This window comes from Dipodomys spectabilis, unplaced genomic scaffold (assembly GCF_019054845.1).
Source record: "Dipodomys spectabilis isolate Male_0828 unplaced genomic scaffold, ASM1905484v1 ptg000262l, whole genome shotgun sequence".
Lineage (NCBI taxonomy): Eukaryota > Metazoa > Chordata > Mammalia > Rodentia > Heteromyidae > Dipodomys > Dipodomys spectabilis.
Genome location: NW_024870939.1, coordinates 3,299,803 through 3,317,488, shown reverse-complemented (window position 1 = coordinate 3,317,488; position 17,686 = coordinate 3,299,803). Strand labels below are relative to the sequence as shown.

Below are 17,686 nucleotides of genomic sequence, written 5' to 3'. Positions count from 1 at the left end.
GTTTCACATCTGACATTAAATTTTCCTGCCAGGAAAAAGATCTTCCAGTTGGAGTTACTCACTCTGATTCTTCCTTCAGTGGCTCAGAACTTGATCGAAGGTAAAGGCTCAGGATGGGATCAGAGACTCCTGGGTGTTAGATAAGACACTAAGCAATGTCCAGAAGGTTGAGGGATTAGGATTTCACACTATGGATTTTGATGCCACAACACAGGGAGACAGAGGATGATTAGTCACCTCATACCTTAGGGACAAGAAACAAATGAGTCTTCTTATTACATCCACAATGTGGTTAAAACACACAAAGGTATTCAACTTTAATACAGGGACTTACTGCAAATATTGCATGGAATATTGAAAAAATAAAACTAGACAGTAAAACTAGACATAAAGTTTAAGTACCTGTTACTGAATGGCAGAACGAATGTATGTTAAGGATGATAACACCACTTTAATACTGTATGGAATAAAATAACAACGGGTTAATTATCATAGATCAGATATGGGGGAAACAAATCTAACAAAAAAATAAAGATTAAGTGGAGCTAGGAAGCCAAGAAAGGATTTGAGACCCAGATGCTAGAACCTCCAAGCCAACAATGTGATTACTTGGTGTTCATGACCAAAATCTAACATGAATAAAGGGGGACTACTTCATGATTATACAGGATGTTGTAAAATAAAAAAGAATCTGGGCCACAGAAGCCTGTATCAGTTTATTACTAGGGAAGCTGGTGGGGGCAGTCCCCCTCCTACCATGTGCCCTAGAATGGACAGGTATCCGGTGGTGTTAGATCCAACCTTAGTAAGATCACAGGCTACCTTGTCTAGAGGCAGATAAATCTTCAGACTTAGATGTATGTATGCTTTACAGGAAGCACACGAGATCTCCTGAATTATGAGGGGAACTTTTATCATATTGCCAGCATCAGGAATTACAAGTCAACCTTGGGCTGCAGGCCTAAGGACATTCTAACCTAGGAGTATCATATGCCAAATTATGTGTCCTTTAGTTCCACATGCCTAACGCAAGCTCCTTTTCCCTGAAAGCCACTGATCTTGCTAAATTCCTGTTAGGAGAAAAGCGATTTATAAATTGAATCTCTAATTATCCCAATAGAGCAATTCCCCAAACCTGTAAAACTAGTCATGGAACTAGAAGTGTAGAAAATTTGGTAACTAAAGATGTTGCTTCCCAACTGCCTCAGTATCAAAATAAAACATTACACTAAGTCAAAACAGAAGGAAGCAAAAGCCACTAAATAGCAGGATTATGCCTCGGCAAAGCAAAGGCTTAGCAGCATAATGTAGTTTCACAAATATTAAGCGCCAGATATCTACCGGGGATGATGCTTGATTTCTGAGGATATAGAGTGACAGGTAGACATGACTCAGTGTTTAATAATGGTATACAGGAGAGAAAGGCTGGTTCTAAGGGAGAGATTGTCTGGAGAATCTAGGACCCTAGTTCCCTACCCAATGTACAGAGCAGAGCACACAAGTGTTTCTAGGCAATGAGAATGCTTGAAGCACTATTCGAAAACATTCACACAAGCCAAAGAGCAAATACCGGATGGGTGAGCAATCAAAGCAGGAACATAGGCAGGAGTTCAGGTCCCGAGGTCCTTGTCCTCCGTGCTATGGAATTTGTCTATGTGATTTCCTTTGAACAATGGGGAGTCAAATTTATGATTTATTCACTTTGGTAATGGATTAAAGAATAGATTGCATGAGATCAGTTCAGTGACTATGGCTGAAAGCTCAGGAGATTGAACACTTTGTTCCCAGGGATGCATTAGGAGTTTATATGCTTAGTGTATGATAGTTCTAACCTAAGAAAGTTCATTAGCAAAAGGACTATTTTCATTAAAGCTCTGTTTGGAGTTGGGAGGATAGTGTTTTAAACACCCCAACTACATAATCATTCTTTCTTCCTACTTTTCCTCACTCAGCATCACCTTGCACTTCAAAATCTCTTGTCCAGCTTCACCTGCTTTCAGCTATCCACGGAACCCTGTCTTCATGGTGCCACAGGTGAAGATAGAAATGGAATCTGATTACGACTTCACAGACATAGATGACTATGGAAGAGAAGCCAACGGTGAAACCACCCTGTAGGACCACACAGCTTCTCCCAGGCTGGGGACAGGGTGAGATGTGTTAGTCTTCATTGTGGGAGTCTGGGTCAAACTCTTAACTTCTTGGTGCCTGTTTCCGTATGGGTCCTCCTGCCCGATAGAAAATTGAAGATCATTCAGTGAAGAGTTCTACTTCAATACTTAGCTGTTTCCGTCCCTCTGTAGTTAAATACTAATATAGATCATCCCTTCTTTTATAATGTGGTCCAGATAAGTTATATTTCTTTTGAAATGAATGTCTCCTCAAACCCTAAGATAAATGGGCAATAGTCCATTTATATCTAAAACAAACACCAATTACATTTTTAAAGGTTATGTTTAAATCTAGATTATTTGAAAGAACTTTAGTCAGTTAATGAATTAATGTAGAACTATGCATCTGACTAAACAGTGCTCACTAAAGTGAAATCTCAACCATGTTAGATCAACAAAAGACCCTTTAAATTTATACCACTGGCTTTTCACACTTGGAATCAAAGTGTGATTTGTATAGATCCTTCCTGCAGTTTTTCCATGGCTGATTCCCAAAGTCAAACTTCCATTCACATAAACATCTTATGTTAGACAACTAATATTTTGGAAGATTATAACTTTGTAATGTTAAACTAGTAGTTTAAAAGTAATGATTTAAACTATTTGGGTAAATTATGCTAAACTGGCTATTAATGAAGCAAACTTTTTCCTGGGAAACTTAAGTTTGACATTTTCAATTCCACATTTAATAAGCACCAACAATGTCTACATTAATTGTACATTTACAAAGAGGCTGACATTTTCTTTCTCAAAAACAAATAGGGGCTGGGAATGTGGCTTAATGGTGGAGTGCTTGCCTAGCATTCATGAAGCCCTGGGTTTGATTCCTCAGTACCACATAATCCAGAAAAAAACAGAAGTGGCACTTTGGCTCAAGTGGTAGAGCAGAAGCAGCTCAAGGACAGAGCCCAGGCCCTGAGTTCAAGCCCCAGGACTGGCCAAAAGCAAACAAACAAAAACAGCTATAGATTTGAATTGAGTAAATTACCTTGGTTAGTTCCTACATTTATTCAAAATGACAAATGCAGGTACTTTTTTATTCATTCATTCATTTTTTTAAAGACAAATGGCACTAGATCACTAACACCTTGAATGCCAGCACATCTTCAGAGCCTAGCATAGTGTGTGGGCCATATAAAGTGTTCATTACAGTTAATCTTAACTCCCTCCAAAAGGATACTGCCAAGAGGTATGGACCTCTACCACTCCTGATAGCAACATTAGCTGTTCACTAATCCACCACCACATCAAACTTAAATTCTTTTTCATTTTACCTTCTTCCTTTGTGCCATTGCATCCTTAATATTTCAGCCTGAAAGCCTGGCTGATTTGCAGTAGCACTTCGTCCACATTAAACTGTAGAAATGTTATGGATTCAGGAGTAAATATGCTTGATTAATCAAACAAGCTGGAAAACTGCAATGTTAGTTTTTTTGTTGTTGTTGTTGTAAATTGATCCATGTAATTTTTACCTTATATATCGTTTATATTTTGTATGTATATGAAGTTTAATTTCAGTAGCTTTCAACACGTTGACATACTGTTGCTTCTCCATGTTGTCAGTAGTTTTTTCCTTACTTTTAATGTAAGCATGCTTCAATAAAACTTAATCCTGTCTGCTAATCTTACTCCATGTTTATTAGTTTAGGTAAGTCAGCAGGCATGCATATACGGGCCATAATTCACTTACAAAAACCTCCCAGCAAACTCATAACACTGGCAGAGGTACAGTGAAGGAACAGATCAAGCTGACTAAGACAAAAGCTCCTTTTTCCTGAGTGAACAAACTCCAAACAACTTTTTGATAGCACACAAGAACCTATCCCTACCTCAAAATATACCCAGCCAAGAATCTTCCAATCTTAAATCAAACTAATGCTCACAGGATATAACGTTTTTCCATTGTGTACACAAGTGGAGAACTCAGCAACAGGAAAACCCGTTGTTGTAATACATAAATTGAATACATGACTTACAAAGCACTTAGAACCTCGTAATTGAATTTCAGATATTAAGCTTTGGACTTGTTAGTATTACTTATCAGTATGTGAAAGGAGTAGGTTGTTTTCTCCCTAGTTACTCAAACAAATTTGTTATGAGTTGGGGGTTACCAAATATAGAAATAAACAGACTGATGTATCCAGGAATAAAAGTCATAACTAAGACAGTAAGAAAATAGTATTCTAGAAACTCATTCCACACCAGACAGATGTGTTTTATTAACAAAACAACCCTTTAATCAGAAAGTCTGATTAGATTTGACATTAACTGAAGATCTTAAATATCTTTCAGGAAAGCCAACAGAATATGTAAAGAAAAGCAGGCAGGTGCTGCTGCATCTTTGGTGGAAAGTAAGTTGCACAGTTATACAAGCTGCCCTAGTGATTATCAAGTCCAAGTTTTTTCCAAAATAAGTTTCAAGATATAACAGAGAAACCACACAGGTTCCCCCTAGCAATACAAAACTTGAACAACAAAATGTAAAGATATAACAAAAGCCAAATACAACAGTACACACAAATAATTTATAAAATAAACCTTTCAGTCCTAGAAAGCTAAAATGGAGAGAGCTCCCAGAAAGATAAAATACATATAAGGGCAACATTTCCCTAATGACTAAGCCACAAAACGACAACTAATTCACATGTAGTTTTCCTTAGCCAATTCAGTTCTTTAGATAAATTAGTTACACTCAGTATTATACAGAAATCAAGGTCATTTTTTTCTCCAATAAGTCACTTTCTCCACTAAATCCTTTTTACCTTCTCCCTAATTTTCACTAGCAACGTTTTTCCTTTGGTTTGAACAGCTGAACTCAAAAGGTTTGGAACCTAAAATGAGTATCAACTCTTATTGGAATAGCACTTAGGAAATGCACTCCTAGAAAAGGCAGATTTTTAACTTAAGTATGTGATAAAGTTAGGCATCCACTCTCAGTGTAACAGCACCTCCAATGTTATCTTCAGGTAAACAGTTTCTCTTGGCTAGATCAGATGATCCAATATGACACCAGAGGGCTTCCTGGTGACATCAAGCACGCGTACACACACCCATTTAAACTTTCAATAAATACAAAGCATCATTTCAGTAGAATAAATTAAACATATTGCATTTCTGTTGGCCTGATTTACTTCTTGGACTGGCTTGGAGTGCTGCTCATGGCATGGGTGACACAGTTAATTGGTGGCAACTCCACGCTCCTTAGACTTCAGCATTTCTAGCTCTTCTGGCCTTAGCACTTTTTTTGCAGCAATAATGGTATTCTTCATGAGCATTGCCACTGTCATGGGACCTACACCTCCAGGGACTGGAGTGATGTAACCAGCTTTCTTTTTGACTTCTGCATAGAAACAAGACAGGCAGCTACAGTTAGGCAAAAGAACGTATCTTTAACATATCATGAATGTATGCAAAGAAAAAAACAGTAACAAACATGCCCCTGAAAAAAATTACATATACATTAATCAAGGGTAATGTTTTTTTTTTTAATTGTGAAAATACTGTACAGAGGGGTTACAATTACATAAGCAAGATAATGAGTACATTTCTTATCAAGCATTGTAGCCTCCTCCTTTGTTTCCCCTTCCCATCCCATCCTCCTCCCTTCCTCCCCAAGGGTAATGTTTTGAAAACAACATGCACTTAGTATACAGTTAGTCAATGAATGTACATTTAATGAGTGGTATAGCTTATCAGCTAATTTTCCCACCATATTAAATACATTTTAAAAAGGAATATATTAAAGTAAAAATCTCCAAAGCAACCAAACAAGTAATTTTTTAATATGTGAAAAGCAAAACGTAAAAAACATTAAGTCTTTTTTCAATACTCAGGATTGAACTCAGGGCTTCTTACATGCTAGGCAAGCAAGGACTCTACCTTGAGTCACATCCTGGACCTCTAAAAAATTTTCTTAATAAGAAAATATTAGGGCTGGGATGGTGGCTCAGTGGTAGAGTGCTTGCCTTGCATGCATGAGGCCCTGGGTTCCATTCCTCAGCATCATATAAGCAGAAAAAGTCAGAAGTAGCACTGTGGCTCAAGTGGTAGAGTGCTAGCCTTGAGCTGAAGAGCTGAGAGACAGCGCCCAGACCTAGCATTCAGGTTAAAAAAAAAAAACAACTGGTTAAAAAAAAAAAAAAAATAAGAAGAGGAAAGAAAAAGAAAATACTAGTGGCACTGTGGCTTGCCTTGAGCTGAAGAGCTGAGGGACAGCACCCAGGGCCCAGAGTTCAAGCCTCAGGACCTACCAAAAAAAAAAAAGAAAAAAAAAAAAAAGAAAAGGAAATACTTAGAAGCCAGGTGCTGGTGGCTAACATGTGTAATCCTAGTTACTCAGGAGGCTGAGATCTGAGAATCACAGTTCAAAGCCAGCCCAGGTAGGAAAGTCCATGAGACTTCTCTCCAATTAACTACTAGAAAACCAGAAGTGGTGCTGTGGCTCAAAGTGCTAAGTGCTAGCTGTGAGCAAAAGCGCTAAGGAACAGTGCCCAGGCCTGGAGTTCAAGCCCCACAATGGACAAAACGGGTGGGGGGGGGGGGGGGGGGGAAGAAGGACTTACTGTGATACCTAAACTTGAGTCTGAAACAGAAAGTTAGTAAGATTATCACCGTAAGTTTTAAGCGTGGCTCAAGTGGTATAATGCTTGTCTAACATGGAGGAAACCTTGAACTCAAACCCAGTGCAACCACAAAAAAGAAAAAAGATTGTCAGCATAAAATTCAGTTAAATATCTTAAGAACTGAAAGGATGGGCTGGGAAGGTGGTGGCTCAGTGGTAGAGCACTTGCCTTGCATGGATGAGGCCCTGGGTTCGATTCCTCAGCACCACATAAGCAGAAAAAAAAAAAAGCCAGAAGTGGCACTGTGGCTCAAGTGGTAGAGCACTAGCCTTGAGCTGAAGAGCTGAGGGACAGCGCCCAGGCCCAGAGTTCAGGCCCCATGACTGGACCCAAAAAAAAAAAAGAACTGAAAGGAGAAGTTACAGGACTTCTTCACTGACCATGTCTATGATCTTTCCTTTCAATGAAAATGATTAATACTTTAGGAAACTTAAGAAAATGATTTCATTAAAATTTCAAACTGGTTAAAAGTCATTAAGTTGTTTCAGTTATTAAGTCTAAAGAAAACAAAACTAGCCGGGCGCTGGTGGCTCACACCTGTAATCCTCAGGAAAAGTCCATGAGACTCTTTATCTCCAGAAAACCAAAAGTGGCTCTATGGCTCACCTTGAGCTGAAGGGCTGAGGGACAGTGCCCAAGCCCAACAACAACAACAACAAAAAAAAGAAAACAAAACTCCCTGGAAAATGAATACCTGCCCTCCATAACTTTATGACACAAAAATATAAACTATTTCTAGAATAGGTGTCATTTTAAAATAAGAATCATCTTATTTCTTGTGAAAAATAGTTTAGACAGTATTTCCAGGATAACTCAAATTTAAAAGTTAAATAGAAAGTAAATGATAAATCCTAAAGGCAGTATTTATTGGTTTTATAATTTTTAAAAAAATGACCTCATTTACCTTCAAAATCCACATCACCAACCAACTTGGGTTTTGCAGTTACAGGGTCCTGAACTCTATTTATCCCCACATCAATAACTGCGGCTCCTTCCTTAATCATGTCTGCTGTGATCAGATTGGGAACTCCTGGCAATGGAGACAGGAATAAACCATCCACTTAGTACTGAAAACAAAGATTCCAACTGCCAGAATTCTTGTCTTTCCATTTCCAGACACCTGAGAACTCAATAACAAGCTTTATAAAAACCAAGAAATCATTGCATTTCATATAGTAAATGGTAATATTGTGAGGCCATCAGGAAGCTTCACCTGCCCAGACTACAATGAAAACCAGTATTCAACCCACAGCTCCACCCACATCTTTACTGTTGAGGGGAAAGATGAATGGAAAGGCAGTTAGGCAGGCAAATTCTAAGATGCACAATCTCACTCTTCCTTTGGTCCTTCTGTCCCCCTCTCTTGAATTTTACCTGCAGCAGATATTACAATATCTGCAAGAATTGTATGCTTCTTCAGTTGTTCTTTGGGAGTGTGTCGATGAGATATTGTAACAGTGGCATCACCTATGAAGAAAAAATTACCTGCTGAGTCTAAATCAAAACCTGGGATTAGGTCAAGTCTCAGCCACTCAAGTCACTGTAGAAACTTCATCCCTGATTTAGGCTAGGGTACAATTCAAGTGGCTACCTATAATGACTGATTTATGACGTTTTCCATACACAAAATAACAGAATATGACATAATACACTTCAGTTCTATCAATTTAGTCCATTCCAATGGTCTAAGATTCCCTCCCCCCCCCCCCCACCAAATGACACAGCTCATGGATACTAACTAAGTAACTAAGAACTATTTCTTACTTCCAATTATCTGAGCTGTAACTGAACATTTCTCTCTTTTTTGGTGGTGCTAGGGGCTGAACTCAGGGACTCACGCTTGCTAGGTGGGCACTGTGTCACTTGAGCCATGTTCTGAGACTAGTAGGTGAACATTTCTAATTGCTTATAGTCATACTTTATTTAAAACTCACATTTGAGGCTAGTTCCATAATAAAGGAACTCCCCTTGGTGACACTGAGTATGGCTTCCACACAAAGGTTACTCTAAGTGAACAAAATTATAGCAAATACACAATACAAGAAAGTTAACACTCCCAAATATCCACAGAATGGCCCCTGAAGGTTCTCACAAAATGGATAAGCTATTCTGAAAGCAATTCCCTACCTCCAGGACGTTCATGTGCCCCATCTGTGTGTAGTAACATTGCAATAGGCATTCCAACGTTTTTTGACCTTCCAGCCACAACGACGTTTTTCCCTAGGGTTGGAATACCTATGGGGGGTTAAAATATATATATATATATATATATATATATATAAAATATATATGGTGTAATATATATTATATATAAATTTCATTTAAAGCATTTTCAGTCTGTCTTAAAATGAGCACCAAAAGAAGTCAGATGGCCTAGCATGTGAATCTAATTTTGATAATGACATCATTAAGTTTATTAGCTCATCAGCCAATCAGACCTATCCTTGCCATACATAGAAAGGGTTGGAGAAAACACTCTAACACAAAATGTTACATAAATGTATGCTATCATCACTAGAAAATCCTAAATTTCCTTTCCCTAAAGCCTGTGGATTAAAGAGCAAGAACCATTGTAGGCAGGCTTTAAGAGGTCAGCTCTGCAAATGGGGACAGAGAATGCATGCTGGGAGTTCTATTCTTTGGCACTGGAATTTTTGTCATTTACAAGTATAAGTTAAATATTGCTCATCTGAACTACTTCAGGCTGGAAGTGTTTTAAATTTCCAAGTTTTCCATATTTGGTAATACCTGCCCAGATTTTACCAGAGTCATATCTCTAATCTTAAAATCAACAATACTCAAAAAGTTTTGGATTTCAGAGCTTTTGAGTTGAGACTTTGGGTTAGGGACAGACATACAATTCTGGGATATACTTACCAGTTCGCTTAAGGATTTCCCACACACCCCAGGGGGTAGCTGGTAACATGGAATACTGGTCCAAACACATTCTCCCTACATTGATTACATGAAAGCCGTCAACATCCTTGTCTGGAGAAACAGCATTGCAGATTCTTCTCTCATCAATGTGTTCTGAAAAAGAAGTTGGGCAGTGGCCTTAAATCGCTGTACTATAGTTAGTGCTGCTTGACTCAAGCTTAGCTGGTGTGTACAGAACAAGCTCACATTAAACGAAATGTAAAACGCCTACTACAAAAGGCAATAAATACCTTTTTTCTCACTGTTTCCCTTCACTACCTTTTATATTAAGATTCAATACTAAATTGTTAATATTAATTACATATAATAACACTCATGTTTCTAATAATAATATTTCTAAGTCAATATTCCATCTTCTGAGTTTGCCTCCCCTTTTAGGTCAAATCCACACAAAGTGCAAGCTGTATAAGCAGCCACGCCTCTCCACTGGTAGAGACCAAAACTCACCTGGGAGCGGCAGCTGAACAAGGAGGCCATCTACATTTTCATCATTATTTAGTTTATTGATTAAATTCAACAGCTCTTCTTCTGAGATTGAAGCTGGTTTTACAATAGTCTCACTGTTGATTCCTATTACAAGAAAATGTCAAGGTTATAAAAAAACACTTCAGTACTACTATTTTATTGCCTGCTGTTCCCTGCTATCACATTGTTACCATTGCACCACCCTGGGAGCTGAAAGCCTGGACTGATTCACGGCAACTTAAAAAGCTAACCACAAACCTGTACTGGAGAACACCTGTTCAGTGCTTTTCCAGGCACTAATCTACGTAATCCTCATCAATTCTGTCTTGCAGACAAGAGACTGAGTCTCAGATTAAAAGCCAGCCAATCACAGGGCCACATTTCTGGTTCTAAAGCTCATGCTCTTTCATCTGTACCGTGCTACTTCAGTGTCTCCCCTATCCTCCGCACTGATCTTGGAGCTTGAATTCTGAGCCTGAACACTGCTTTTTCGCTCCAGGCTGTCACCTGGGCTGGCTTTGAGTCATGATCTTCAGGTCTCATGCTCTTGAATAGCTAAGATTATAGGCATGAGCCACACACACCTGGTTCCCTCCCAGAATCTTAAAATGTCATAGCTTGCTGTTTTCTAGAACTTTTCAACTGAAAAGGGCACTGATGAAGAACAGAACAGTCCTGTGGTTCTGCCCACAGATGAGTGGGCAGAGATCTATCTGAATCTTGAGCCTTTTATCTGCAGCCACATGGTAATCTGTTGTCCATAAGACATGTAATATCATATCAATCTCCCATCGCCTAACTCTGAGCCACTTTTACAGCATGCTTAGCTTCGGAACAAATCAATTAAGAAATCAAAAGATGGGGCTGGGAATGTGGCTTAGTGGTAGAGTGCTTACCTAGCATGCATGAAACCTTGGGTTCAATTCCTCAGTACCACATAAACAGAAAAAGCTGAAAGTAGCACTGTGGCAAGTGGTAGAGTGCTAGCCTTTTGCAAAAACAGCTCAGGGACAGTGCCCAGGGCCTGAGTTCAAGCCCTAGGACTGGCCAAAAAAAAAAAAAAAGAAAGAAACCAAAAGATATTTCCCAGAAGTTAGTCATTTCCTTTCAATCTGTGACTGTTCAACCATATTACTGACATGTAAGACTCCCCATTGCTCAATCTTTCCTAATTCCCTATGGCTATAAATTTCAAATGTTCAAGTCAAGAGACTTTTTTTTTTTGGTCGGTCATGGGGCTTGAACTGTGGGCCTGGGGACTGTCCTTGAGCTCTTCAGCTTAAGGCGAGCACTCTACCACTTGAGCCATAGCACCACTTCCAGTTGTCTGGTGGTTATTTGGAGATAAGAGTCTCACAAACTTTCCTGCCTGGGCTGGCTTTGAATCACAATCCTCAGATCTCAGCCTCCAGAGTAGCTAGGATTACAGGTGTGAGCCACGGAGGCCGGCTTCTCATTTTTGTTTAAGGAAAACAAATGTAAAATTTGTCATCCGTGAAAATGGCAAGGTTAAGAACAGAAGTTAGACCATATTCCTGAAGACACTGAGAGTGCTGATTAGGTTCCTCCTGTTCCAGTCAAAAAGCAAATATAGGGCCTAAGTTCTTTATGGCAGTGTTCAATCCCATTAGCAACCTCTGCCAGAGTTTTCTAATCAGAAAGAGATTCCATAAGTTCCAATGGCCTTTGCCTCAAATAATCTTCAAGTGAATAGAGTGTGGGGGAGCCGACAGTGACACATACCCACATCTGCAGCTGCTTTGGTTTTGTTGAGGACATAGGAATGACTGGCAGGATTCTCACCAACCAAAATCACGCTCAGGTGCGGCCTCTTGTTGCCAGATGCTACCCACTCTTCTACCTCTTGCCGCACCTCCTGCTTGATCTTCTGGGCCAGTTTCCTTCCAGAAATGACAACAGCTTCATTTCTGTAACAGAGGCAACAGAGTTACAAAAACAAAGTGTTGAAATTTCTGTAAAATGTAAAGCTCAAACTACAAAAAGTTATTGACCCCAAAAACTAACAGCCTTCTATTTAAGATTTAAATGCCAAATAAAAAGACAACTGAAATCTGAAGGACAGATTTAAGTGATACCCCTGTGTCCAGCTGTAAATTTGGAGATAAACTTGATTGAACTAGTTCATCTGACCTCAGGAAGTTTAAGTGACAGTACTCAGCCAGGTGGGGTCCCAATCAGTTTAAGCTCCTCATTACTTCCTGACCAAGGCCTATGAGACATTTCTTTCCATGCACATTTTTCATTTCCTACACCTTACACTATGAGATTTTCCCTACAAGACTCAACAGTTTCATCTAAATGCTCATATGCCATTTGTAGTTTGTTTTGCCAGGACTTTTTACTTTCCCACCCACAGATGCTCAAATCCTTTACATAAAATGATATTTGCATATCACCTATGTACATCCTCTCCTATACTTTAATAAATCTTTTCCCCCCAGTCATGGGGCTTGAACTCAAGGCCTGAATGCTGTCCCTCAACTTTTTTGCTCAAGGCTAGCAGTCTACCACCTTGAGCCACAGCTCCACTTCTGTTTTGTTGGGTTTTTTTAGGTGTTTAACTGGAGATGAGTCTTACGGACTTTCCTGTCTGGGCTGGCTTTGACCTGTGATTCTCAGATCTCAAAGCCTCCTGAATAGCCAGAATTACAGGTGTGAGCCACCAGTGCCCAACTTAAATAATCCAATGCAATGCAAAAATATATCAATAGTTATTTTACTGTGTCGTCTGTACATGCTTATAGATGAAGTCCCCCACCCCCCCCCCCACACACATAGTTTCCATCCACAGCTGACTGAATCCAGAGACAGAGATTGCTTATACAAAAACTATGTCATGTAGTCAGACCTATAACCTCTACATTGAACAGGTTAAACCTCAAAATGCCTAGGGCTGTTCACAGCCCCTTGTGGGGAAAACTTCTGATAAGAGTGGGAGGACCCTCCTTAAGATGGTAGTACGCTCTACCCCAGGTCTCCGTAGCCCATACACAGCTGACCAGCAGTGAGCATCTGCTAGGATGGCTAGCAGTCCAGATGGTACAAAAGCTTCCACGAGGAGCAGTACTAGTTAACTAGACCAGACAGAGCTCCTCCCTGAGGCACTTCAAACTAGAACCAGAGGACCTGTTGAGAGAGCAGAAGAAAGCCATAAAAAGAAAGCAGGATCGGACAATATCAATTGCATCAAGGGCAACAATTAGGGCAAGGGGACCAGAGAGCTGGTGCTGGTAGCAGGACAATGAGAAAGCTCAGCCATCTAGAGGCACCTTCAGATTCCCAAGCCATGCTTTTGAATCTCTAATGCTCTCTTCCCAATTAAACGGGTTATGCAGCTCTTCTTGGGCTACATATAGGCCAAATGTTAAAAATCCTGTTTTGTTTTTTCCTACATAACAGTCATTACTTGAAGAAAAGCATTTCTTCTTTAAGCAAAAAGATCCCATGAGGGCTGGGAAGGTGGCTCAGTGTTTGCCTTGCATGCATGAGGCCCTGGGTTTGATTCCTCAGCACCTCATAAGCAGAAGAAGCCAGAAGTGGCACTGTGGCTCAGGTGGTCGAGTGCTAGCCTTGAGCTGAAGAGCTGAGGGGCAGCGCCCAGGCCCAGAGTTCAGGCCCCACACTGGCAAAAGACAAAAAAAAAAAATGTTCCCATGAAAACAGTTCTTTCCCCCTTAGGCGTTTGCTCTCTGTCACAGGAGGACTGCTCCAACCTCATGACCAAAGAAACATCTGTTCCCCCTGCAGCAGATGTTAGTTCTCACCAATAATTACATCAAGGCACTAGATGCCTCTTACTGTCAGGATTAATTCTCAATTCCACTACTAAAAATAGAATTTTAGCCGGGCACTGGTGGCTCACGCCTGTAATCCTAGTTATTCAGGAGGCTGAGATCTGAAGATCGAGGTTCAAAGCCAGCCCGGGCAGGAGAGACCATGAGACTCCTATCTCCAATAAACCACCAGAAAACCGGAAGTGGCGCTGTAGCTCAAGTGGTAGAGCGCTCGCCTAGAGCTGAAGAGCTGAGGGAAAGCGCCCAGGCCCAGAGTTCAAGCTCCACAACCGACCAAAAAAAAAAAAAAAAAAATAGAATTTTAAAGCTTTTACAACCTTTAAGTCTTCTGTGCTTGCTTCTTATTTGGCTTATAAGTAAATACCTACTTTAAACAGCACCTACTTTTAAACTTTTAATACAAGTTTATATCTAAAATTTATACTAATCGTACTATGTCTTACAAGATAGTAAGACTCACAGATTTTAACAAACCAATATTTTTACTCAGATTTTATGTAATGTATCTATGTAACTGTGATCACAATTTATACTCATGGTATATTAAGGAAGTGAAAACACGTTAGTATTTACAAATCTATTTTAGAATTAGAATGAAGAGATTTAGGACTTTGCTAATACAAATATTCCTGGCAAAATCCCTGGTCTATATCAGTAAGTGGAATAACTATCCTTGGCCAGAAATACATTCTCAATTCTGGAATGCCACAAAGACTACTAAAAAAGAGCTTAGCTAGTCAGGAGGCTGAGATCTGAGGATTGCAGTTCAAAGCCACCTCGGGCAGGAAAAGTCCATGAGACTCGTATCTCCAATAAACCACCAGAAAACCAGAAGTGGTGCTGTGACTCAAGTGGTAGATCGCTCACTTTGAGCTAAAAAGCTGAGGGACAGCACTCAGGCTCAGAGTTCAAGCCCCAAGACTGACCAAAAAAAGAATAAAAAATAAAAAAGAGCTTAGGATAGTCATTCATTCATACCAAATGAAGTAACTTATATAAAGTGTCAAGCATGTATGTTCAATGAAAGCAATTTCTTATATCATCTCCTGTCTATAGAAGTCCTTTATATGTCATGGATATGTTTATATACATACTTATAAGAAATTACATATATATGAATGTGTGTATAGCACATATATACTTGTGAAAAGAACATAGCTGGCACTTCATAAAAAGGTTCTTTTGACAGCAGTTAACTTAAGAGAAAATGGTAGCAGCCCACTTGGACTAAAAATGATATGCTAAAGCTCAGGACACAGGGTTCTGGAAAAAGGCGAGGTTCCAAGTTCCAATCTTTGCTTCCAAAGACAGGTTCTGGATGTTATGCCAATTTGTTTAAAAAAAAAAAAAAGTAATACAAGTAAAAACAAAGCCACAATGTCATAAAGAACTTTCATAATATAACTGCATTTTAGCTCTCCTTTGCTTCTCAAAACTCTAAAAAAAATCATACACACACACACATATATATATATATATATGCTTATAGAGCTTTCCAGAAGAAATTAATTAATGGGACCAGTAAGGAGAGAAGACACAAAGGAAAAAGGAACTAATATCTATGAAACAAAAGATTCTGTTATCTTGGCAGTATTATAATATTCAGTTTGCTATACAGAAGAAGAAATTAGAAGTTGAGAAACAAGATTCAAATACAGAATTCTGCTCCAAAGTCCACTTGCCCCATGCCCCAGTGTCTCCAAGGCTACGTACGGTACTAACTCTCTAACTATGAGGTTTATGTTCCTGAAGCCCTCTGAAACAGCAGTGCAACACTGTAAATATCAAATGTGCAGCAGATAACCTGGATTGCATTCAGGGCTTTGGAGCACACATCTGTCAGAAAGGCAAGCAAAAGGAAAGCTTTCCCTATTTGAGTGTAAACAAACTGGTCTATGTCGTTAAGCAATGAATAAGATGATTTTTATAAATACTATTCAACCAGAAAGGTCTTACCCTCAGGCCAGCAGCTCAGGAAAGCAGTTTAAAAAAAAAAAAAAAAAAAAAGGATGGCGCTATAAAGGCTGATCATGGTCAGACCAAGGAAAGTCTTAAATGTTTCCTCCCAAATCCTACCAAAAAAGTCATCCCCACGCATTCTGTACTCTGCATCCTGTGCTCCAACAAGCAGAGCCTTGGAAATGTCATTAATAACATTTAACAAGACTCTAGGAAATAAAAGCGCCCTGAATAAAGACAGACAGAAAAGAGGTTACAAAGACAGAAATCACAGCCTCGGGCCCCTTATCTAGGTAAGAATTTAAGTTTGAAATCTGGATAGATCAGGGAAAAACAAAAAAAAATTACCTCCTTAAGGCAATGCTAACAGTTTTCCCTGTCCATCTCCCAGGTACCTTTTTCCACCCACTTTCTTTGTGGGCAAAATATGTGTAACATGAAATTTACCATCTTGACCACTTTGAAGTGTCTGGCCAGGTGTGTTGATTTCATTCATAGCAATCGTCCCCACAAGCCGCTTCCAGAACTCACGTTGTAAAACTGCATACACACACACACACACACACACACACACACACACACACACACACACACACACACACACACACACACACACACACACACACACACACACACACACACACACACACACGCACACCCTCAAGAAACAGTCATTCCCCACTACCCGCCTCCTCCCGGAGATCAGCATGAGGTTACCCAGGCTGGCACTGGCCAGCTTGCCATGGGCTGCAGTCAGACTCTTGGGGACCACCGTACGTACGTCCACCGCAGCCAAGGGTCAGCGCGCTGCGCCCACCACACCCATCCCCGAAGGAGGACGAGGAGGAGGGAAGTGCGGATACCCCACCAGCAAGTCGGCTCGGGGATTTCATCAGACTGCACCAACCGGGTCCGCCGCTAGGGTCCCGGCAGGGTACCGCGAGCGCGGGCTGCCCTCGGGAACCGCTCCCGGCGCTCGCCGACGGTCTCCCCCGGGCAAACTCCCCGCGTCGGTGTGGGGATGCCAGCAGTATCCCTCAGGGCTTCCCAGGTAAATCGGGGCTCCCGGAAGCTCTCGCCCCCCGCGCCCAAGCCTCTGCCCCACACGGCCGGCTCCGGCCACGCTGGGTGCCACGTCGCCCCGCCACACCCCTCTCTCCCCGACCGCCACGGCCCGGGCGATGCTAAAAAGGCGGCCCCGCGACGCCCATCGGAGAGCCCAGGTGGCCCTCGTTCTCGGTGTTCACCGGTTTTCCGCGCTGACCCCCTCCTCGACCCACTTACCGAACTGCGGCAAGATGGAAGGGGTGATGGCGGAGGTGGCAGCTGTGCGCAGGTCGCAGCAGCCGGGCAGCCAATGCGGACAAGAGAGAAGCTGTAGCCATGGCACACGCCGGTACCCGTGCCGGGAGAGAACCGCGCGCGCGGGCTGTCCGCGCGGTTATACCACCGCCCCCTGCTAGACTCCGCCTCCCGCAGATTCCCATTGGTCCTCTCAGAGCCGTGGAAGCCAATCAGCTGTCTTCATTAAACGTAAGCTAAATCCAGTAGGGCTGTGCTTATGATTGGAGCACGAGGAGAAGGCCACCAAGCTGTAGAAGGCTGTGAGGTCTCTATAGCACTTCCTGATTGGCTGAGGAAGTCAAGCCCCTGTCGGATGCAGCTGTTGTCATCCAAGCCTGGTAAACGGGAAGATAGAAGTTCATTCTATGATACA

At 41.0% G+C, this 17,686-nt stretch overlaps 2 protein-coding genes across 3 annotated transcripts in view; one reads left to right on the top strand and one right to left on the bottom strand.

Annotated features, from left to right (window-relative positions):
* The window catches only part of Slc4a5 (solute carrier family 4 member 5), a 75,116-nt gene extending 72,193 nt beyond the window's left edge, over positions 1 to 2,923 (top strand). The window contains exons 25-26 of one of the 2 annotated variants that reach the window (XM_042699713.1): positions 33 to 100; positions 1,953 to 2,923. In XM_042699713.1, the coding sequence (XP_042555647.1) occupies positions 33 to 67 (35 nt within the window). In that variant the 3' untranslated portion in view covers positions 68 to 100; positions 1,953 to 2,923. Of the gene's footprint in view, positions 1 to 32 lie in introns of both variants that reach the window. The other variant, XM_042699712.1, reaches the window with a different exon arrangement.
* A 1,438-nt stretch (positions 2,924 to 4,361) lies between these two features.
* Mthfd2 (methylenetetrahydrofolate dehydrogenase (NADP+ dependent) 2, methenyltetrahydrofolate cyclohydrolase) lies at positions 4,362 to 17,400 on the bottom strand. The gene is made up of 8 exons (XM_042699714.1): positions 17,254 to 17,400; positions 11,939 to 12,123; positions 10,178 to 10,300; positions 9,671 to 9,823; positions 8,921 to 9,028; positions 8,168 to 8,260; positions 7,698 to 7,823; positions 4,362 to 5,511 (listed from the first exon to the last, which is right to left on the bottom strand). Exons 1-8 carry the CDS (start codon positions 17,352 to 17,354, stop codon positions 5,348 to 5,350), a joined length of 1,053 nt encoding a protein of 350 aa, XP_042555648.1. The 5' UTR covers positions 17,355 to 17,400; the 3' UTR covers positions 4,362 to 5,347.
* Between the last annotated feature and the right edge of the window lie 286 nt (positions 17,401 to 17,686).